The sequence below is a fragment of the Ischnura elegans genome, chromosome 12 (assembly GCF_921293095.1).
Source record: "Ischnura elegans chromosome 12, ioIscEleg1.1, whole genome shotgun sequence".
Classification (NCBI taxonomy): domain Eukaryota; kingdom Metazoa; phylum Arthropoda; class Insecta; order Odonata; family Coenagrionidae; genus Ischnura; species Ischnura elegans.
In genome coordinates, this window is record NC_060257.1 from 16,240,658 (window position 1) to 16,265,302 (window position 24,645).

Here is a 24,645-nt window from a genome sequence, read left to right on the forward strand (position 1 = left end):
CATGCAATGAAAAACATACCCTACAACAAAATAAATAACTGCCCAGTGAGCATCTCTGGACAAATATCAGTATCATTTGGCACAATTAACTAGCACTCTACAAGCAAGAAAATCACAGTCGAGCTGTTCACATTATATTTACATGCTGACACAATGACTCCATAATCATCACACCAATGACAACGTCTCAATCACAATTTGCATGCACCATCTCACAGTTTACCATCATTTTCAGTCACTGATGAGAAACAAATCAAAAAAACGAGCCACCTTGAGTTTCTCCCACTCCATGTGCGTAACTTCCGCCAACGACACAGCATGACGAATCTTAAAGGCCTTTTCAAAGGCCAAGGAGGGCAAAACATATCTTGAAGACACATTTTCACTCCACTGATCACTTTTCACCTTCTTCTTTAGTTCCAACAGCACCATAAGTTTTGATCCTGATTCCATGGAAACACACTGTTTATGAGAGCACCAAAATTTCATTGAGAGCCTTAAGGTAAAATTTTTTAAGGGATGGGGTCACAAAAAAATTATAAAGATCAAATGAATATGTCGTGTGAGTATTGTGGAAGTTCAGGGAAGATTATGACGGTGGTCTTTTAAAACCTTTGGTAGGAGACGTGAAAACTTAATTGTCCACATTAGGATGCACAGTAGTCTGATAAAACTATCTTAGGAGAGAATGGCAGAGGAAAGCCGCAGATGTGATACATAAGCAGGTGATGAAGGATGTATGTAAAACAAAACAATTAATTGAGAGTTAAAAGACTAGATGAAGGGGAACCAAGAGGAAAGCTGCATTAAACCAATCTTTTGATTGCTGACTGATGATGAAAATGAAGGATTATTTTGATAGAAAGAGATCTAAGGTCGGCCTTTTGCATTGGCAATGCATAGGGAACAGGTATTTGTGAGCGAGACTTATGTTGGCACCATAGATTGTATAGCTCAGTGGTGTGAGACGAGGGCTCACATGTGGTCGAATAGTAGGAGCATTTCTAGGACTGAGACCAAAAAATATGCATTAATTAAATAAATCCATCAATAAATTGCTAATTTACACGTAAATCTAAAATTTTGATGAGGATGGTATTCATGCAAGAAAAAATTATCAACATGTCAGTAAGGAACCTTTCTGTGGGATTGTTACAAAAAACTTCCATTAAATAAAGTGAAGGCCAAGCAGACAAACCTATTGTTTATATTTTTTGTGAGACATAATAAGAATTATCCTTAAAAATTTAAGATGAAAAAAGTGCATTATGTATCCCTCAAAAATGGATAAAAGAAGCATATAAAGACCTCTATTGTATCTTCATTATTTACATCTCATTTACTTTCTTAGTTAATCCCTCTGCCAGGCTTAATGCCAGAAATTTGATTTGGGGGTGCTTGCGAGGCATGTGGATTGCGTACACTGAGGTATCATTGCATATGAAAAAATTCATTTCATAAAATCAATCATATGTAATTTGTAGCATCATTGGTTCATCATCATCATTGGTTATTGGCAGAAATAATGAAATCTAACAATATGGGAAAATGAAGTGTTAGAGGATAGACGAACCTAGGCTTAGGGGCAGAGAGGGGGGGGGGGGGTGAGGGAGTGAGGTTAGGGGTACAGAGGCCATAACCCCCAAATTTTATTAAAAAAATTTAATTTCATTAGTTTAATGGTTTTTGTTTCTTTCAATGTTTAAAATTGTTCATTTTCATCTGTTAGGAATAAAAATGAAATTTTAATCCTCGGAATTCATAAAAAATGGGTACTTAAAAAAAATGTTACACAGGAGAACACCAGGGGGCATTATATTTCCCCCAGACCCAGGTCATGACCCCCCCTCCAAAATTTGATGTTGAATCCACCTCTGCCTGGGCTAGTGATCTCATCAGACATAGTCTCGGTGGTCAACACAGGGGAAATATGAATATTCAAGGGGGGAGGCCCCAAGGTCCCATAGCTATGTGCCTGATTTCATAGGAAAATGATTTTACAGGAAAAAACTGGATTAAAAGAACACCCTCAAGTTAGTTATGAGTCCACGAAAAAACAGCATGGGACCGTCAGAGTTTTAAATCACATCTAATAGTCTACTCACACCACCTGAACTTCCATGCATTAGGAAGGAAAGAGAGGCTTATCCACAACACATGATTTCATGGAATCACATATGATTTGAATCACAGTCCTTAGCCAATTTATAGCATATCAAGGAGATATAAATATTAGAATGTTGAAATAATAAACTTCCATGGATAAATTCCTTCTGAACCTGTTCACAATGATCAGTGCGGTGGAGCTGCAAGTTCAAAGCACCTCCACTAGGGTCCACCAACTGGCTTATGTCATTACCCTTGGTCCTAAGTGAGGCCATCATGGCACATAAGACCCTAGTACAGGGAAAAAGCACCACCCAAGAACTGACTCCACAAATAACAATGACCTGTTCCCTTAGGCAAATGATCTCAACTGGACCTCCATGGGAATCGCTCCTACCACCACTGACTTGGTCACAAAGCTGTCGGCATCCCAAAAAACGTGATCCACTCTGCTGGCATTTTTTATTTGAAGAGTGTTTTAGGTGCTATTTCCATCAACCTCTTCAATGAGGTGCCATCAAGTCGTAATAAAGTTGATTACATCTCTGGGGGGTGGGATATCGGTTGTCAATGTTTGTGGCTTGGCAAAGCAATTTACATGCATTGCCAGACTCAAAAAGATTAAAGCATGGTATTTGGATGAGGCGACCAATGGCTGAGGTCATTTGCCCCATGAGGAAAGGGTGCAGAAAGAAGGATGAAGAGAAAACCTAGCATCGGCATTAGATTGTAAGGCGCCAAGGGGACCAAGGCTTGATGTCCCCTCGGACGAATGAAGTGTTGTGCCTAAGGTGTCCTCCACAAAGTATTCAAGCAGGGATCAGCCATCCGTGAAAATTCTCTTATGCTACCGGGATTTGAACCTGGACCCACCAGATGTGAGGCCAGCACTCAAGCAACCACACCAACACAATCGCTTCGAACAGACTAAGTACTCACTCCCTTGGAATAGCACCAGTTCTTCACTTTCAGGATGAGAAGCCAATGACTCACATTTGGGCCAATAACATCACTTATTATCACTTTCAGGACTCAAAACTCTGTCCCCATGGATTAGAGGGCGCCTGAAACGTACTCAGACTGAAATAGTGAAGTATTTTCTTGCTTCAATAGCACAAGTCCGAACACTTTGGTGGTCATCTGCAATTTGACATACCTCGACTGAGATTGGTAATCTAAAAAGACATAGTTAGGCCTATTCTATGGCTTCCTATTATTTTAAGGACTCTGGCTTTGGAGGTTGAACGATGATTCAAACTGATCCCATAACTAAAATTTTTAAACACTCCCTAAGTTCATGTGGGACCAGTGTACCACATGGAAATTGAAAAGCCAACAGGTCACTTTTAGGTCAATCCCAGGACTTCTCAGAGATTTCAGGACTCAAACCCTGGCCTCCGAGATAGGAAAATGACTAAAACTGATCCCCTGACTCGAATATGTTAAGCACTTTCTCAGTTCACATTGGACCAGTCTACCACTTTGGCAATAAGTCAAGTCACAAATGGGTCAATCCTTTGACCTCTCATTACTTTCAGGACTCAAAACCTGGTCTCCAAGATGAGAGTATGGCTTAAACTGATAACACAGACTTACAAATAAGTTAAAAGTTCACATTATTTTCCTGAAGCACTCCAAATAGTCATATTTAGGCCATCCCTATGACCTCTCACAACTTTCAAGACTCAAACCCTGGCCTATGAGATGAGGAAATGACTAAATGATTGGCTGACTAAAATAAGTTAAGTCCTCTCTCAGTTCATATGGGACCAGTACAACATGTGAGAGATGACAAGTCAAAGATTTTCATTCGTGTCATTCCTATGACTACTCATTATTTCCAGGACTCAAACCCTGGCCTCCAAGATGAGAAGATGACTTGAACTGATAACCCTGACTCTCAAATAAGTTAAAAGTTGACATTATTTCCTTGAGAAGTATTCCTCACACTTTGGTGGTTGCTTGCAGCTTGACGTACCTCGGGTCCTCCCTAGTACCCTGTCCACCCTTGCCATGGTGCACCGACACCCGCCTCACCAACGCGTATAACAACGCAGCTAATGCACCCGCCAGCACCACGGCACCAACCGCCAAAGCGATCACCGCCTCTTCCTCCCTTGCCTTCCTCCTTGCTGCCTCAACACTTTCAACGTCACTCATGTCCCTCAACGTCACACATCGCCCAGATGGCGTAACATCTGCACCAAGACCCGCACAGACCCTGTAAGGGCCAGCAGGGAGGCCAGCAAAAGATGCATGTCCAGACGGACACTCCAAACGCCTCTTGGCCACGGAAGCGCCATCCACGAAGACCACCACTGTCAGTTGACATTCCTCCTGTTGCGCTTCCAGATTGTTGTCTGCCCACCGAGGGGAGGATATCCTTGCAAAGACGTCAACGGAGCCGCCGGCAGAGGAGTTGGCGTCAAAGGCGTCAATCACGAGGAGTTCGCCGGGTGTCATTGTTGGCGGAGGTGATGCCGCCGCATCACCGGTGAGGACTAGTTGGATGACTTCGCTGCAGCCGATGGCCAGAGAAACCTCATCAGCGGCCTCTCCTCTGGAGGGCCCATCACTTTCCAACAGCACCACGCAGTACCTGTGTGATCAAGCATTTTTATCAGTAGAGCAATCACAAAACTATTCTTTTACCTCATGCTGATGGTCATGCCAATGTAATAATTTAGGTGTTCTAATTAAACGAAGCATTTTTTCCAATGGCATACCCAGGATCAAAACTAGAGGGGGGCAAGCCATGGTCATTCTAGTTATAATACAGAAAAGGTTAAGGAACCAAAATTTCAAGAAAATAATAACAGTGCTTTAAATTACATATCTTATACTAATGCCACTTTCCTTGAATTTAAAGAACATTGTTTCAAGAATTTCGTTTTGAACTAAATTTACTTTTGCTTCTAGGGGGGGCAGCTCTAACCCCCCCCCCCCCCATTATCCCACTGGGTACACCCATGATTTTTTACCAGTATCAAAATCAATAGATCTGGGACGGGAATCTGTTTCATGTTCATCATTACAATCACTATCTCTACTGGACTTTAATGAATAACAGGCCAGAAATAGCTAATCTATGCACCATTCTTAAAATTCCTTTTTGTTAACACAGTAAAATAGTGTAACATTTTCAAATTGAGGGCATATTTTTGACAAACATAATCAAGTGGGCTATTTCAACATGGCGTACGACATTATGAAGAAAGTTCATGACCATGAACATGAAGCAATTGATGTTGCTGCATGAAATGAGAAATGCTATAAATGGTGTGAAGATAAAATAAAGGCATTGCTGAACATTCTTTGAAGAAATATTGAAACAAAAGCTAAATTTGGTGTGATATTTTAAAAGAAATTGATGAGCATCATTTTTTAGCAGCACGCAAATATTTAAAAAATTACTTATAATAATTTCTGATTTAAATATAGAACCAGGTGTTACATAGAAATAAGATGAGAGATACATAAACATGAAAATGTCTACTAGATTCAGAAGATTTGAGCATTGATAGCCTTGTTAACCAAATCTCAGGATTTCTGAATAATTGGAAATGGAATTTCAAAAAAGAGGAATGAAACCAATTAAAATGAGCTTCACAGCTTAATCAAAGCAACTACATATAAAAGAAATATTCTTTTTGAAGGAGAATGAATAGTTGTCTTGCCAGTGGCAGTGTTTGCAGGTGGGTAATTTTATTTCACTGATTTAGTAGGTAATCTGAAAATGGCAAATCAATATAATAAATAGGTAGGCAAGTACATGGGAATTTGGAAGAGGCAGCTGGCAGCTTAGATCATTTGCACCATGAGAGAAGGGTAGGGAGGCAACGGTGGAGAGAAACCCGGCATTGGCATTAGCCTGCTCTTAACGTAAGGCACCATGGACACCGCAACTTAACATCCCAACCGACGAATGGAGTATTGTGCTTGAAATGTCCTGCTCACGACACTCAAGCAAGGATTGGGCAATCTCTGAAAAGTCTCCACCACCATCAGAATTAAAGCCCAGGTGTGAAGCAAAAACTCTACCACCACACCAATCTCCTAATATAACAAAAAGAAGTGCAAAAATTCCATAGAGGAAAAATAATTTGACCAAGATCTTAGCCTTAGATCATAATGTTGATAATTCATGCAAGGTGATCTACTACTTGAAATACAAATGCATCTCCTTCCCCTGTGAAGTTGTTAATCCTTTAATTATGTCTGTGATGAATGCCTGGCATTTAAAGTTCTTACTTTAGCCTCATAACTGTGACAAAACTTGTATATATATGCTATCTTGTGGTATTGTATGCCATGCATCATTAATCATCCTTCCTCTTAAGCCAAGAAAACTCTGCCAAAGAAGAAGATGCCTTAGTTGCCACAAATCCCAGAGATTCGGATTCAAATCCCAGTAAATGAAAAAGAAATTTCCACTATGGGGTTTTCACACTTAATGCCCACTTGTCCGTGATACAACAAAGGCATGCGGCAGGCTAGTCTAGTTCATAAAACAATAAATTCCAGGCAACAATCAATATCCCAACAGCATCCAGACAACATTTTTGGTGTCAACAAATGAAATCCGTGCAATATCAATGTTAATCCAATGAACGCTGTATGAATATCTGTCAAATATCCAAGGGGCCAGCCAAACAATGTTGCGAAAACGTCCAACAGTGGACACGGAGGTCCACATTACATACAATATCTCCTAGATATCTTCACAGCATCTAATCAAAAGATACATAATGGGTGTGCTTATCATGGTTTTTGGTGATCCCCAGACATACAGACAAAACGTTTGTGTTCTTCGATTCCATACAGAACATATACTACCTATAGATACTGTTTGGAATAACAATTTTTTAATGTCACAGATATTACAGTTTGCCTATATATGTAATGCTACTTTCAAAACTCATCATGAATGTTACAAATAAGATATGTATCTATGTACATAATGTGGTCAGAATATCCATTGTGTAATAACAACATGTTTTGCATATATCAACCTTATTTAGATATCCAATGGATGTCGTCTGCTTCTTGAGATAAAACAAATGGCCAGCAGGCATGAGAGGATTGCCTGACGCACAGAGAATGACGACCTATCTTCATTGTGAAGGGCACTTACCGGTACTTATGTCCAATTTGCAGATCTACGCTGGGCAAAGCCACGGCCAGTCTGGAAGCGTCAGGCAGTGCGGATGAGTTACAGTGCAGGGGACTAGACTGCAGGAGAATCTCATGAGCCCCAACCTCCTCGTACACGAAGAGTGCATCGCAGGCGTACGGAGCCGAAGCTCCAGCTTCCACGGCCCACAACAGAGAGACGCGGAAGCCGTCAAAGGCAAAGCGCAGGAGTCTCAGGCGGGAACCAAGGGAGGAAGTGGGCGGGAAGGGAGGCGGGTGCAGTCCGAGGGGGTCCTCCCCCATCACACGGCTGCTATCCTCCAACTCTCCACCCATTGAGGAGGGCATGGATTGCTGTAAAGAACATTTTATTGAAGGCATTTTAGTATAATAAACACTCTGCAGCATCACATCATGAAATGAGGACATCCACAATGATTTCTTGGATGAATAACTATAACTTTTACCACTTATTTTCTAAAGGGCTATTCTCCACCCATCGAGGAGAGCATGGATTGCTATAAACACATTTCATTAAAGGCATTTTAGTGTAATAAACAGTTTGTAGCCAGGCCCATGGTGGGCCGCCAGGACACCGGGACGTATCTCGGTGTGCCCTCCAGCCTGGAAATCTTTGGCACCCTCCTGTTCGGAATCTGACAAATTTCACAGTCACAATACTAACATTGAGTAGTTAGCTTGATTTCAATGATGTCTCCTTTATCAGCATAATTAACACAGTCTTTATTAAAGAAAATAATTATTAAAATTAATGTAATTCAATCTGGTGAGATTCGATTCATGAATTTGTCCGTTGACATGATAATTCAATGGTACCTGTGGTAACAAATTCCATTATACTGGACTTACTGGTATATGTCAAAATATATAATGGCAAAGACCAAAAAAACATGAAATGGCGGGTCATTATGACTGGCCATGTAGCAACTAATGCATAAAAGGCAAACAGTTATACAGATACAGACATTCATTGTTAAATTCATAGATATTCAATATCTATTTTTACATCAACTTCAGAAGGGTCGCAGAAAGGAAAACCAGTCAGGTTTAGTACTTAAAAGTGGAAGTTGACAATATTTTTATTAGCACATAGCCGATATCCCATTCTTTGGAAATGTAGGTACCTGTTGCATGCTGGGAGGGGCTTCTCCATCTCCACCACAGAGCAGCTGTGCCGAGGGCACCTCGACCAGCAGGCCATTCTCCAGGGAGGGCGGCGTGGCACAGAGGGCCGTGGCACGGTCCGATGTTGGGATGCCAGCCGCTGCAGACAGCCACGATGCAAACTCAGCCATATTACAGTCACAGTTGAGCGGGTTATCTGTGCATGGGAGAAGATTTAAAAAAAAAACATGGAAATAGAGAATTATGAGTGGGCATAGAATCAAAGACAAGAAGATGGCATATAAATACTTTCTGGTGGGGGCTCTCAAGTATAGTAGTGTATATGGAGTACCATTGGTCTATTTGAGTTCAAAGCACTACTCAACCTCATCCTATCCAATTAGTGATGAAAAAAGTCCGTCAAAATTGATTTTTTGAGCAATTGATTTTTTATTGAAATGAAAAGCTTGACTTTTCAACAAAAATTGAAATTAGAACAGAAAGATCGATTGATTGAAAAAATCAATGGTTATTTTTTTTCATAAAATACAGTTTGTACAAAAAATGTTTATTATAAATGTAAAAAAAAACATTCAAAACACAAATAATGTATAGAAAAAATATCAGAAAATGTACTCAGAACACATGCATGAGTTGTTAGTTGCAAACATTTACAAATGCACGCACATTTAATTTTTGGGATAACCGCTTGCAACCATTCAGCTTCACTAATATTGTAATGAAAGGTCAACTGGTTGGGATGCTTTCTTGATGATAGAGGGTGTGCCTTTCCAATTTTACCAGCCTTAGCGAAAATTATTTCACATGGGACAGATGACGTTATTGTAGGCCGGTAGTATGCTATTGACATCACACCAAGTGTTCAAGATCGAAGTGAAATAATCAACTACGGATTGAAACACTAATCTCAAGGCTTGATCTAGTTTTCCGTGATCTTTGGCAAGTCAATTTTTGATTTTAAACGAAATCTAATTTTCCATCACTATCTCCAATCTCCAAATTAAACAAGAGATATTAAATAATTAAGGACGAGATGCCACAATCGTATTTCTCTCATACTCGCTCAAAGCTCCCGTTTAATTAACTTCAAAGATTCATTTTTTCAGTTAATTACAATCGCTCAATTTAGTACAACCATTATTATTCAATATCCTTAAAAATCCAGAGTATTAAATAAAATGTCGAAGAGATTGGATATACAAGAAAAAAATATTTTCATGGCAACTGCAAAATGCATTCTAAAAATGTTGTCATAGCCATAGCCCAGTAACTGAGGAGATGCAACCCCATATTTATGGACAAAAAATGCTTAAAATTGTCTCCCCTACCACCACCTGATGTATGGCAGATTCCTCCTGAAACAACCTGTTTTTAAACGTAGAGCTTGCTGTCGCAAAGAGGAAAATATCGCTTGAATACATAAGATAGTGAGTACATAATATTTCATAAAATATTAATTTACCATTTTTTATATCTCAGATGGTGATTTTTGGTGGTATAGTGAATTGGATGATGGTGTGGTAGATTTATCATGATGATGCCGTAAGTTTGCCCTTCTGATATTTTTATAATTAGATTGGGGGAATGAAATATATTTTTAATGAAGAGCGTTTTGAGATATTCAAGGTTAAATTTTAAAGTCAATAACCTAGGATTCTTGAAGCTGAAACAAAAAGTTCACAGCATATTACATTTAAATTACTTAATTGGAACTTTTTGGATGAAAATAGTATCCTTGCAACCAGTCAATCCATTGTTAAATTAAATGTTTACAACCACCATTCCAGACAGGCGACGCCAAGGGAGACGCGTAACCCGCAGTACACTCGTGTGCTGTGGGCATGCCTACATCACAGCCGTATCCCTCAAGGCTGCTTTACGTCACGCTTTCTGACAAAATTTCTGACATTTCTCAGAGCACAAGCGCGAATATGAATGCGATCAGAACAGACGAAAGCTTATAGAAAGTATGCTTCAGTTTATATATGCAAGAGAGAATTTGGATAAATCAAAAATTCTGATCAATTAGGCTAAGATTGCTTGAACAATTGAGAATGGATATCTTTAAGAGAGACACGGAGAACATGATGTTAGAGCACCACTATATTTCCAGGTCCGACAGAAGCGATATGTTAAAAGAGATATTTTGCCGAACGGATAGATATGCGAATTCTTTTTTCCCCCGAAACATTAAGGGCTTCATTAATAAATGCTAGTCGTAATTTTATTTGAACATTTGCTTTATATGTATATGGAAACGGCTGGTGTCCTAACACCCCTTGCCACACGCCTTTTTAGGCGGATAACGGGATAGTACGTAGATGCATATGAATTAAGTAAAATTATGATACTGATATTTGATTCAACGATTCGATGTGATGTTTTGAAGGTTGGTGATTACATTATCATTTCTTAGCCAAGACTTCCATGATAAATGGCTGATGCGATAATATTTTTCAGATTTCCACCCACTCGTTTGAGGACGACAGTTTCGCTGACAATCCTAACAGCAATGTCAGAAGTCGAGTTGGACACAGAATAATATTTATGCATAGTAGTTGTGGTAGTATACTTGAATAACAGACATATGCTGACAAAGGTCTACTCTATATAATCTTAAAACTTTTATGGTAATAATTTAAGTACAAAGTTTAAAAAACTACAATAAATAAAATCAGATAATAACAGCCCAATTCAAATTAACAGTAGATTAATAATGATGAAATAGCTTTATAACAACAGGTAACTAGGGACGCCTTAAATGAATCAATATTTACATCGGGGGAGTACGGGACGACACAAAATAATAAACAAGTAATTGTTACTTGTTTAATATTTTGCTTCGTCCCTTGCCGGGGAGAGATAAGTGAAGGAGTTAAGATAAAAAAGGCACATGAAGGAGTTGAGGTAAAAAAAGGCACGCAAAGGAGATAAGAAAGACAAAAGTCGGCAAATTAAAACTGCAGGGAGTGGAGACTAGGTGGTATCAAGGTTGCGAAAAAGGAACCAGTAGTTAATAGAGAGGCCACGAAGTAATCGGGCAGAAGACTAAAATTATTACCCATACGACCCAGAAATCTCAAAATAAGTAATCCACAGCGACCGATAAGTGTAACCTTTAAGAATAATGAAAGAAAGAAGTACAACCACCTCCAAAGCTAAAATTGTTGCTGTCACAAAAATTACGTAAATATTGAGACTGGAGCTCAGATATTAACATTGTAAATTGGGCCCTATATATAATTATAAAGCTCTAAATATTGCGCTGCTTGTACAAAGTTAATGTCTCATTAAAAGAAAGCGTTAAACTATTTAAATTATTGAACATAGCTTTTAATTTATTTTTTGTATAATTTTAATCACTAATCCTTTTTTACCAAGGAGGTAAGTCTTTCGACTGTTTGTGTAATAGCGAAGGTTTATTGAATTTGTTTTTATTAAGAAAGAAAACCGTCGTGACCGGGAGTGGATTACAAAGGGAGCAAGTTGACCTTAAAAAAAATAGTCAAAAAACGACAAAACGAAAGGGAGGGATGCATCAGTTTCGTCTGGTTCACATCAAGACAACTCTAGTGAAAAAGAACCGTTCACTAAACAGTTCTTTGGCTGTGCAAATACTGGGGAAACTCTGGACAAATATCCGGGGCCGATCACGAAATGCGTGGAAACCGTTCACACAGCTCCAACCTATTACCCATGAAAACCTACAAACGGAACTCCTTGTGAACGGCTTCTACACAGCTGGCTCTGAACGATTCCTGAACGGTTAATAAGTTCAAAAGCCCAATACAACTCCGACACAGTTGTCGAATGTACAATAATCCCCTCCTGATTAAATACAGTACGTGTTAGGTTTAGCAACCGCACCTTGTTGAAAGTTTCAAAAAGGTGCTTAGTTAATGAAACTGGTCGATAAAATTTTAAGCTGGGTGGCTTGATTTGAACGGTTTGCATTTCTTCAATTGAGCAAAAATACATCGCAAACAGTTCCTATCCATGACAATACATAATCACTTTGGTACGACCTCATAATACCTAGTTAAACTCTTCCTGTTCAGTGAGAGAACACTTCATGAACAGCTGGGAGACGCGCCATCAACAGCTATTTCAACGGTTCGTAACTCTTCAATGGACAAAAATACGGTTGGTGAATGATTCCCCAACAGTTCATGAGCACTATGGCAATAGGTTCTAAACACTTGGTTTCACACCTCCGGAATGGTTAGTTAACAACTTATTTTCACCCAGGAAGTTATGCTGCGTTAAGTTGCTGTGAACAGGTTATTATTCTTGACGTGCCAAAAAATGCCAAGTACCTGTCCCTTTACGCCTTCTGACCCCAATGGTACCAACTTACCGGATAGCGTGAGCCTCCGTAGCGTTCGGGCCGCGGCCCCCATGGCCCCTGACGCCACCATGGAGATGTCATTGTCGTCCAACCGTAGTTCCTCGAGACTCCGCAGCGGCGCCACCACGTCGGCCGTGAGGGCCCGCAGGAAGTTGTGCGCGAGATCCAAGTGCTTCAGGGCCCCAAGGTGGGCCAGAGAGGCCCCGGAAACAGTGACGACGCGATTGTGCGACAAGTCGAGGCGGATAAGGGCCCCGAGGTGGAGGAACGCGTGGTCCTCCAAGACGTCAATCTGGTTGTGGGACAGGGTGAGGGTTGAGAGGGCTTTGAGGCCCTCCAGGGCCCCTCTCCGCACGGACGTGAGGTTGTTGCGGGCCAGCGAGAGCGTGAGGAGGGTGGGGAGGGGCGGCAAGGACTCGGGCCCCAAAGGGCCCTTGACGGACGATGAGGAGAGGTCGAGTTCTCGGAGGACCCTGGCCCCTCGGAAGGCAGAGGCCACGGTGGCGGCGTCGAGGCGGGTCCCTCGCAGGCGGAGGGTCCTCAGGGCCGGCAAGGAGCCAGAGAAGGTCCCAGGGGCCACGCGCGAGATGGGATTGTCACTCAGGTCCAGGAAGGTCAGGTTGCCGAGGCCCTAGGGAGAGAAAAAGCAGCATTATAGGCGGTGAAGTTATTCATTTATAAAATACTTGTCGGGAATAAAACCGACGAGCGTGGATTAGTACGACATGTTTTGCAATAACGTCGTTAGGTAAACAGAAAAAACAAACATCAAGTAGCACATTACACGTTTTCGCTTTTTCGTTTTCGGTTTAAATCTTAGCTAGTTGCTTTTCATACTGTACGATTTTAACCGTACAAAAAGATTATTACCAACAGTGCATCTACATCTACATAATACCCCGCAAGCCACCTAAAAGGCGTGTGGCAGGGGTGTTAGGACACCGGCCGTTTACATATAAAATGAAATGCTCAATCAATAGTACCTACGACTAGCATTTATTAAAGTCCTTTATGGTTCGGGGAAATACGAATTCCCATATCTATCCGTTCCACAAAACATCTCTCTTAATTTATCGCTTCTGTCGGACCTGGAAATATGGTGGGGCTCTAATATCATGTTTTCCGTGTCGCTCTTAAAGATATCCATTCTCAATTGTTCAAAAAATATAAGCCTGGCGCGCAGCCTCCGAGTCTCCAGTGGCTCCCAGCCTAATTCGCTCAATGTATGTGTAACGCTGTCTGTACGCCCGTAGCGGTTTTTGACGAAACGCGTAGCCTTCCTTTGTCTTTTGTTCAGTTCGCGGATTAAGTCCTTCTGAACCGGATCCCATACGCTCGCTGCATATTCAGGGTGCGGTCGGGCGAGTGTGAAATAGCACCTTTCTTTTACTTTCTCATCCGAAAATCTTCCCACAATACGCTTGACGAATCCTAATTTCTTCTGGGATATGCCGCAAATATTTCTTATATGTGAGGTTATCGTATCTCCTAGGAAATTCACTCCGTCTGTTGCCTACATCTTAATACCATTCACAGCATATACATAGTGAAAGTTGGACGAATTCTGCAAAAAATGCACCGACTTGTATTTGCCTATAGTAAGTAAAGACAGGTCCTGCACGACCGAAACCATCCAATCTGGTTGTGGGACAACGTGAGCGTTGAGAGGTCTTTGAGGCACTCCAGGGCTCCTCTCCGCACGGACGTGTGGTTTTTGCGGGCCCGCGACACGACTGAAACCGTCTATCGTGAAATTGTGCATTTTTTCACGTGGGTCACTATCGCCTCGTTCACATTACGATTGTCCGTGCGATCGTCCCAACGATAGTTGGCCGAACTAGCCGTGTAAATGCACGTGCTGACAATAGTTCACGTAGAACCGAAAGTTGCCACTTAACGATGGTTAGGCTCTGGGAGACCGGAAACGGAAGCGACAAGAGAAATACGAGAAGCTCTTGAAACTCTATTTTTTTCATGGATTTGTCCTAGGAAGGAAGAGTATGGGCGGAAGAAAAATGATTCATTAATTACACGTATAACAAAGTAATATCTTGACCCTGCATACCTCAACAGCTTATAACCGTCAATTTCTCGTTCACTTAAGATGCCAGCACTAGAGGGCAGCACAGGTTTTAACCATCGTCGTGTGAATGCACGTTAGTTACGACAATCGCTGGAATAATCGTAATGTGAATGAGGCAAGCAGAAATACGATACGGAAGCCGAGAGGTCGCAGTGGCACTGGACGGCCGCAAGGCGACTGAAAACCGTGCCAACCCGTTGCCCGTGTTTCAACCGTGCAATGCGAAAGGTCTCGTAAATTTCTTCAATGGACTTAGAGAAAAAGTCCCGTGCGGTTTTTTCCCGCAAGGGCGAAAACGTGTAACGTGTAAACGTGAAGAGGTCGTAACACCTTGAGAAAATGCGTACCTCATGAAGACATTAATAAGAGGACGGAACAGCCTAATAGACCACATCCTTATAAACTCAATAGTCTAGGGACAAGGAGATTGCAAGAACGGTAAAGTATTCTTTCCCTCGAATTAACAGGTAAAGAAAGATGCGAAAGAGATACTTAGGTGTAAAAAAATTATCTGATGGAATAATTGAGTGGAGAGCTGCGTCAAACTTATATTAAGATTATGGCCCAGATACGATGATGACGAACTATAGTATTACATAAATAAAATAACATAGTATCTGTCGTCTCTTTATGGATTCATCTGCAATTCCAGCCAACCCAACGTAAATAACTTTGTAAACTCTCAGAGGATGATGTAATGAATCATCCTGTGATAAATTGAAATAAATTCTTGCAATTATTGCCAATTATGAAACTTATTACGACCTACTTTTTAATGCTACTACATCACCTTCAAGATTGGAGAATTTAGAGAGCAAAAACCTTCAAGAAGATGTATTAACATTGAAACCTGGGTCATGATAAATTTTAAAATCATGGAGAATTTCACGTATTTACATCAACATGTGGCGAGGAGAGGCAGCTTTAGATGAGGTACGGAAGAGACAGAATGTATGGATGGAGCGAATACTTAGCGGGGAGGGGATTTTGAAAATGGTGTTAGAGGGTAGAATGTTGGGAAAACGAGGGAGGGGACGGAAAAGAATGGGATTTTTAGATAGATTGACAGGGAGTAGGCCTTACAGTGAATTGAAGGTAGCGCTGGAAGGAAAGGGAGGCTCCCAGATCACTTCTTTAGTACTCCATGGAAACCTACCTTAATGGGTAGAATACTGTAAAAAAAACAACTGGAAAAAATCCACTCCATCACGCTTGAGTTTTTTTTTCTTGTTGGTTAAATATGTTTTCATATTTTTAGATTTAAAAATGCAACCACTCACCCGGAATGCCTTGGCGTCGAGTGCCTTGATGTGGTTCCTGGATAGGTCCAGCCTCTCCAGTTGCGACAGGAGTGCTAGGGAGGGTGTGGGGACTGCCGATAGGGCATTGTTGGGGAGTCCGAGGGCGAGGAGCGGGGAAGCGAGGCCGTCGAACGCGGCATCCGACACTCGACGCACCGCACCCGACGAGACGACGAGCCCGTGCAGGGAAACCCCCTGGAGAATGCGGGGAGGGAGCCACGTCACGTTCGAAGACAGCGAGCAGTCCAGCAGGGACACGGACGACGCCTTAGCCCTGTAAGAGGAGGAAGACGAAAAATAATAGTAATAATAGGGTAGTTTCCTTCATCAAAGAAAACGAAAGGCATTGATTGCGATTCGTTACCCACCATTAATGTATTCAAAATATATAAATCATTTGGATTTAGAAATACCGGTTTTAGACGAATGGCAATGGTCAATTTTATCCTCATTTGAAAAAGGCCAGATTGGCTCCCATGCGATGCCACTCCACGTGACGTCACAGGGACCTAGTTCCTATACGAGTAGATAGGAGTTTTACATCGTCTGAGATTACCAATGCATGCATGACGCACAGAGCTCAGGGAAACATCTCTTAATAATCACCTATTAAAACTGCCTATGGTCGGAAAGTTTCCTTAAGCGCTACCAGCTAGCAGGGTACTCTGCTACCTGCTAGCATCCTGCGTCGTATCATCGCTCAAAGCCTCGCCCCAAGGTCACCTCACTTGCGGCAGCGGGAACCAGAACGACGTCACACGGGGTTTTCCCAGCATTCATACTTAGCCGTCGCGTTTTCGCGCGCTTGAAATTTTTCGCTTTTCATTTAATCGCGAAAAAAAGATACCGTCATTTGAAAATCTAAAAGGGTGAAATGCGTACTCCAGGAGTAATAATATTTCGATTTAGGCAATAAATAATAGTAGGAAACCACCCTATTAAATAAAAATTGTCCAACTCATTATTAACCGCGTGGTTTTCCGTTTTTAGGTTTCTTATTCGGATAAATATTACTTATATCACTTATTTTTTTTAATAAAGCGACCCGGGTTTCGATGAATAATCATCATTATCGTAAAGTATTATCTACTTATTTATTATTTTAGCCGTAGTAACGTAACGGAAGAAGGGATGAATTTTGAAACGGACGCCAGAACAGGGAAAAGGATGAGTTTACATATTCGTTTATGAGAGTGTTTAACTGGTAAAAATAAATTTTTAAAATTTGTAATTATCCTCTAGAATCAAATTCGCGGCGGTCGTTGCATTAAATTTTAAATTATTCATTTTTAAATCACTCATATGGGAGTAACATATTATGCATGCGAGGGAATCCATGTTTTACTATAGGTACTCGAAAAGAAGCTAGTATTTATGTATTTCCATTACCCCATAAACAGCACATTTACGGCCTTTACAATGGGGAATTAACATTATACAATGAAGGACATTCACACACGCCCATGCCCTGGATAAGGGAAACTCACCCAGGCGGGACTTGAACCCGCGACCTTCGGTTTGGCAGGCGAGGAAATTACCCCGTCGCCACCGAGGCTGGCATGCTTGTAATAGATTTAAAGGCAGAGTATGTTATATGAGTAAATATATAGATATATTAACGAGATGATAGAGGGAGGATTTGTTGGAATCGCACGCTATGTTCCGGCGTGTGCATGAATACATACCTCCTCAATGCGTCCGCGATGGTTCCGAGGGCTGTCCTGTCCCCGCCGGAGCACCTGAGGGTGTGCGGGAGGTCGCAGGCGCAAGAGACGGCTCCTTGCGAGGAGGAGGGCGCGGGGTCGGGGCACCGCCAGTCCGCATCCCCATCCAGATCCCACGGGGGGGTGGCTGCTGCTATTATCGCCTTGGGGGTTGGAGGGGAGGGGGTCAATTGAGGGATGGAGGATGCGAAAGGGAGGGGGAGGAGGGAGAGAAAGAATAGGAAAAGACGAGGAGACGGCATCCTGAAAGATAAAAAGAAATACTTATATTAATTACTATATATATATCAGATGAGGATAATCTATAATATATATATTGTCGTTTTTATTACAAGCGAATGTAGGACTAGTCCTTTCTTATGATTTTCTTGTTTGACAGTCACACACATCAATGCCCTGGATGGTGGAATCCACCCAGCCGGGATTCGAACTCGCGACTTTAGGTCGGCAGACGCGGGCATTACCCGACGCCTCCTGGTCCGGAAAATATAGGGTGGAGAAATATTGCGCCATGAAATTTTAACCCTGAGTAACTGATGCCAGAAGGAAACAAAATTACCAACGACGTTTAGGTCGAAAAACGCACAATTTTCAAACTTCAGAAACTTGGAGCCAAGCGCTCCCATTTTCCGCGAGTTTGCACTGTTGCCGCTTGCTGTGGACAAAGGCAAAGGCAAATGCAGGCAAAGCGTTCGAAGTCACGACTTGTCCAGATCATCTGGCAACAGGGCAAACCTGCGGCCGATCGGAGCGCTGGTCTCAAAGTATCTGTAATTTATGGTACGTTTTTTACCTAAACATCATTAGTAATTTTGGATCCCACTGGCGTCAGCTATGTCCTACTATTTTATCCAACGATTTGATCGATGGATTTTTCTCTTTAATAGGAAAATCCACCAAAATCGTTGGCACATTAATGGCTGATGCCGGGTTTCGCTAGTAAGTGGGCGCTTTCCGCTTCTATTAGCGGTGAGGTGTTTTATCCCGTCCCTTCACTTCCAACGCTATCCCTGTCCCAGAGGCGTCGTCGGGTTCCTATCACGGCGGCGCCTCTTTCCTTTTTCCTTCCCATCCATACCCCTCCCCGGGAGCGCAGGCGTGTAAGTCTCGAACTTTGTTCCGGCCCCGGTGCGTTGTAACCCTCAGAGGACCCACCTTGGTGTCCTGATCTCTTTGGCGTCAGCTATACAGGGATAAAATTTAGCGACACTATTTTTCTCCACCCTGTACTCTATAAAACTCACTTCCAAAGAATGACTTATTCATAAAAATGTTTGGCGTGAACGAGACGTGATACGACAAAAAGTCAAACAATCGGTCCCTTCTAAAATCTCCTTAAACCCTGAGAAAAATTGTCGAAACATTAAATTTTCTACTCATCACAGTGTTACCAACTGCCTCCGTGCTTCTACTCTTCGGGGGCAATTGAAAAAAAATCGAAGGTAATAAGGAATTTGAACATCGCGGAGGAGCTTCTTAATGTCTTCAAAGTCATTGCGATAGCCATTAGTCTACACCTTGTAACAGTCAGAGATCCTGGAAGCTACGAACTGTTTGGTACCCCTTGAATTCAATTTAATGGCGATGTATCATCAATCCGTTGCAACCTTGGTGATATACAACGAATTAAACCGGTGGAAAACCCGAGAAGACTTCAAGCAAGTAACTGTCAGCCCTGCAACCCATGTTGTCTACCGGTTTTTTAAGAGAAAAAAAAGCGTTCGGAGGGCACGAGCAATAAATGTATGGTGAGAAAATACCCAATCACCTGGAAATCTCGCGATCTTCCCTGAGCTGTGCAATTGAAAGAGGAGTTGATGAGGACCAGTTCAGAGCGAGACTAGAGGCTGTGACTTCACCCCGCTCTCCTATTAAAGGGGCCTTCTGTTAGACTTTCCCCCTTCTATCTCCACCCCTTCGTTCCCCTCAATCAGCTCAGTTTACCGAATTAAGTCGCTGCGTGAGCGATTTTCAATCTGGGGTTCGCAAAGTATTCGCGTACGATTGAATCATTCGGCAGCCATAATGGCGCCAATTGCAGCAGAGCTCTCGAACGGAAGAATGAGTTGTGATGGGCTTTGACGCAGCTCCGCCGATCATATGCCGCTTAGACGTAAACGCATTCCTTATTTTTAACTCAGCAACCACGAAGACGTGGGCGGAATACACCCCCTCTGGAATTTTCCCCGCGGAAAATAAATATCCGGTTTAAATTGTGAAAATTCTACGAATGAATGTCCAGAGATCTTCCTTTTGGGTTATTTTTATTTATTTAAAAAAATTTATTCCTGCACCTCCGCAAACAGCTCCATTGGCCTTTCACGTAAGGGTTTTTAACTTAACGGTCAAATATATATCACTTCATATTATGGCTTCACTTGGTGCAGCTACATATCTAATGTGCTAAATATGTCACTCAGTAATGTTACTCTAAAAAAACTTTTATTGTTTCGAATGTAAAAGGCCAATTGCCTTGAAAGTAGGCCATTATATGTTGTTTTCGGTGGTATGGGAATCAAAAATAGTTAGGGGCAACCTACCCTGGAGGTACTCGAACCGGGGAAAATAGAATTTATTAAAATAATTCTTGGAAAAACGCGGTTAAAATTAAAATAACGATGATATTATTCTCTCGTGTGATTTCATTCGGTAGTGTATGGGATCCGTATGAAAAAGGAATGGTATAGGATTAAGAAAGACTACAGAAATGAGTAACAAGATTAAAAAAACGTACTGAAAACATAGTAGTGAAAATGAATTAATTAGGAGTTCAGAAATGATACAGATACAGAGTTCAGTTAAAATATCTGACCGATCGAAGAGAATAATCTTTTGTGAAAATTTCTATTAGAATATTTTTCGCCCAAAGATATTTTAAGAGAGCCTAATTATTATGTTAGAAAAAAATCACACGGATAAGATTAGGAAAATAGATTACACAATCAATAGACTTTAGATCTCGTTTTTACCGCGTACAATTAGGGACCATAATACCAGCAATATTATAGCTCGCGATAGCTCGACTCGGGCTAGGAAAAATAGGCTATGCATAAATAGTTAATAAGTTATTATATTCAGAGATGTAATTCTCCATAAATCACGATTAGAATTAATATCCATTAGGATTATGAGGTCTGTGGTTCGCGATGATTTTTGGACCAACTGCATAAATGGTAAGGTGTACATGGAGGCATATCTAAAGTTTCCAAGTAGGCTTCCGCGGAGATTATGATGATATCTGGTGATTTTCCGGGTATTCTTCCGCGTTGCAGTTCCTACAAAATGGATAAAAGCGGAAGAATACCCGAAAAATCACCAGATATCATGGAGGCATATCTGTTAACGTAGATCTACAGACTGTCCCGAGGGTCGTGTGTCATTTTTGACCTCTAATTTTAGTAGCTTCCCCTCGAGAAATATTCCTGAAAATTGGCATACTCATGGGGAATGGTCCTTAGATTTGCTGCGTGTAAGCAAAATTTTACAATTTTGACCTTTTGACCTCGCAATTGGGCCCAAACCAAAATTCTGAAATCACCTTATGGGGTTTCAATGTAAAAATATTTTAGACAGAAAAAGTATGAATTTCATTGACCAAGATGTCAATTCTTAAGTTTTTGGACACGAAGAAAGCGAAAATAACACTTTTATGTACGAAAATTCAACCGTTGACCCAGTAAGGTCACAGTCAGGGTCATAAGGGTAGCAAAAAGAATTGGATACCAACAAAGGTGTCGATCCATGGGTTTTAAAGAATGCCCAAGTCCAAGTATTGTCCAAATACTCGTCGTATCCACTATTTGATTTCCTAGGCTAATACTGAGGTCAAAGGTTATAGAGGTAAACTTTGGGATATCGTGACAACCAACGTGTCGAACCATAGGTTTTAAAGGGCGCTCAAGCCATTTTTGCAATTCATTTTACAGTATTGTTGATTTTTTGACCTCCGAAGGTCATAATGGGGTCAAAGGTCATAAAGGCATGATTTGATATATCGGGGAAACTAATTTCTCCAAGCGAAGGGTGACCAAGTAAGGGGCGTAGTACACATAGTATCCATTCTGTTGACTTGTTAACCTCCTGAGGTTATAACGTAGTCAGCATTCACGGAGGTGTGTGCAAAAATATCCATGAAATAAACCCGGTAACCGAAAGATTTATATTTGGCTGCATTCAATTGAAGGCGTGTTGACAGAATATTATCTTGTGGAAAAAATCTGTTTCTATTGTTAAGTGCCTACGGTCGCTGAAAATATATTTGATTAGACCAAACTATGGCCAATGAATCGTCGAAGGTGAAAATCACAAATCAATGACGTCAATCCAATCAATAGCGTAGTTTTCTTCATCAAAGAAAACGAAAGGGATTGATTGCGATTCGTTACCCACCATTAGTGTATTCATAACATACAAATTATTTGGATCTATAAATCCCAGCTTAGACGAATGGCAATGGTCAGTTTTAACCTCATTTGAAAAAGGCCAGATTGGCACCCATGCGATGTCATTCCACGTTACGTCACACGGACCTAGTTTCTATACGAGTAGATAGGAGTTTTACATCGTCTGAGATTACCAATGCATGCATGAGGCACAGAATTCAGGGAAACATCTCTTAACTACCTATTAAAACTGGCTATGGTCGGAAAGTTTCCTTCGTTTGGTAGGGTATTAATAACCCTTATTTAAGCCAAACGCTACCTGCTAGCAGGGTACTCTGCTACCCGCTAGCAGCCTGCATTGCAGCAGCGCACATACCCTCGCCCCAAGGTCACCTCACACGACGACAGCGGGAACCAGAATGACTTCGCACGGGGTTTTCCCAGCATTGATAGTTAGCCGTCGTGTTTTCGCGCGCTTGAAATTTTCCACTTTCCATTTAATCGCGAAAAATAGATATCGCCATTTAAAAATCTAAAAGCGTGAAATGCTTACTCCAGGAGTAATTATCTTTCGATTTAGACAATAAAAAAATAACAGGAAACCACCCTATTGCGGCAGTGTTGAGGCAAATGCCGTAGTATCGAGGGTGGAATGTAAGTACGCGGTTATTTCAGCGCATGAGCTATGTCCTTATATTCTCATCTGGTGCGCTTTGACTTCAGGAAGAGGCGGGACCGTGTCAGAAGTGGTTTTGTATTTTGAGCGCGGTGCGCCATCAGCTGTGGAATGTGACGTCACTGAGTGGAAAATGAAAAAGAAGAGCATGACATGCTATAAGAAAAAAACGAGTGACGTAAGAAAAACACAATTTACGTCAGCAACCCTTGAGATGACGGAGAACTGGCCGCAATGAACGACTCTCACGGAACGGTTCATCAGTGATTCGTTCCATCCGTACTCGACCAAGACTTAATTGTGTGAAACCTTTCCATTATGGCAAATGAAGGAATAAACGGTGCTAGTTTCATTTATATAATTTTATAAATTCATAAATATAATTTATATTCATAAACAAAATTAATCAAAAAGTTCGAGGGCCACCATTGGCATAATTCCACAGCCTCTTAACTGTTAGGGCACTTCAACTTAGAGTAGACATATATAAAAAATTATGCATCTAATTAATATAACTAATAGTTGCGGGAGTAACTTTGAGGAAATCCTTAATCGTAGTAGAACATTGATAATGCTACGCTGCGATCTCTATGAATTTTTTCCAAATCAAACAACAGAATAACGACGCTTGTCAGAACCGTTTTCAGAATAAAACATTTGAAAAATACCTTCTCCGGATGCTTAAAAAGACAAGCACTTCGTGAACCACATACCACATAATTGTTAATATTTAAAAAATATTTGAAAAGTTTCCAACACGTCTACGGAAAGCCCACTGTTTCCATTTAAAATTTAAGAGATTACCAAGTAAAATATTCCCATTAAAAAACGAAGTCGGTAATACACAGTAAGATACTCATATCATGACATCATACCTTATAATTATTTATAACTTGGCTCGTTTTTCGGTATAACCTAACTAGGGAAGTGCAAGTACTCGAAAATTCGAGTCGAGTCGAGTAGTTGGTACTCGACTCGAGTGTTTCGAGTACTGTTACAAAGGTCGAGTCGAGTAGTTTCAGTTACAGAGTTTTCGAGGCCATTAAGGTAAGAAATCTGCCGACAGGAGGCGCTATCATGAAACCCATGCCCGACCTTGACCCATGCAATAAATTCGTTTTTAAAGTCGATAAGTCGTTCTTATTCCTTGACCTAGGAGATTCAGTTTGCTGTATACGTAGCAGTCGACGTGGGCCCCGGCAGGGATCTTTTAGCATTTTTGAGTACTGTGTACCTCCGATGTTAATATTCGTTTATTACTTTATTGCGTTTAGTTTCCTTCTTGAAATTATGAAAAAAGAGGTACTCTGGTTGATTAAACGAAGTAAGTAATGGAGAAAAAATACTAAAGCTAAAGATAAGTTTTACAGTTCCTTCACTTCGTCTCTTATTCTATGAAGATCGAATATCCATTAAATTCGTTGATGTAACTTTTAATAAAATTTTCCAAGGTTCCCAAATTTCACAACTTTAGCAAGAAAGTACTTGCACAGCCACACAAGGGTATTGCGGAACGCAATACTCAGTAGGCAGTAATACTGTAACATGGAGACGTCAAATCCTGCTGCTTGAGCATATAGGACAATTGGTTTTTCTCCATGAGAATTTTATAGGACCAAATATTACATGATTTATTTAGGTACATAATCTTTATTGCAATAAGGCAAATGCCTTTACTGAGGGCTCTTCTGAGCAGTTTGGATACATACATTAATTAAACTGATGATATGTTATTAAATTGTGCTT

General features: G+C 41.1%; 1 protein-coding gene across 1 annotated transcript in view; it reads right to left on the reverse strand.

The window, feature by feature from the left end:
* Window positions 1–2,580: 2,580 nt before the first annotated feature.
* The window catches only part of LOC124169133, a 156,007-nt gene continuing 133,942 nt past the window's right edge, over window positions 2,581–24,645 (reverse strand). The window contains exons 3-8 of the mRNA XM_046547636.1: window positions 17,803–18,084; window positions 16,097–16,391; window positions 12,743–13,364; window positions 8,385–8,581; window positions 7,241–7,593; window positions 2,581–4,705 (exon numbers count right to left, since the gene is read on the reverse strand). Of these exons, the coding sequence (XP_046403592.1) occupies window positions 4,051–4,705; window positions 7,241–7,593; window positions 8,385–8,581; window positions 12,743–13,364; window positions 16,097–16,391; window positions 17,803–18,084 (2,404 nt within the window). The 3' untranslated portion in view covers window positions 2,581–4,050. The remainder of the gene's footprint in view (window positions 4,706–7,240; window positions 7,594–8,384; window positions 8,582–12,742; window positions 13,365–16,096; window positions 16,392–17,802; window positions 18,085–24,645) is intronic.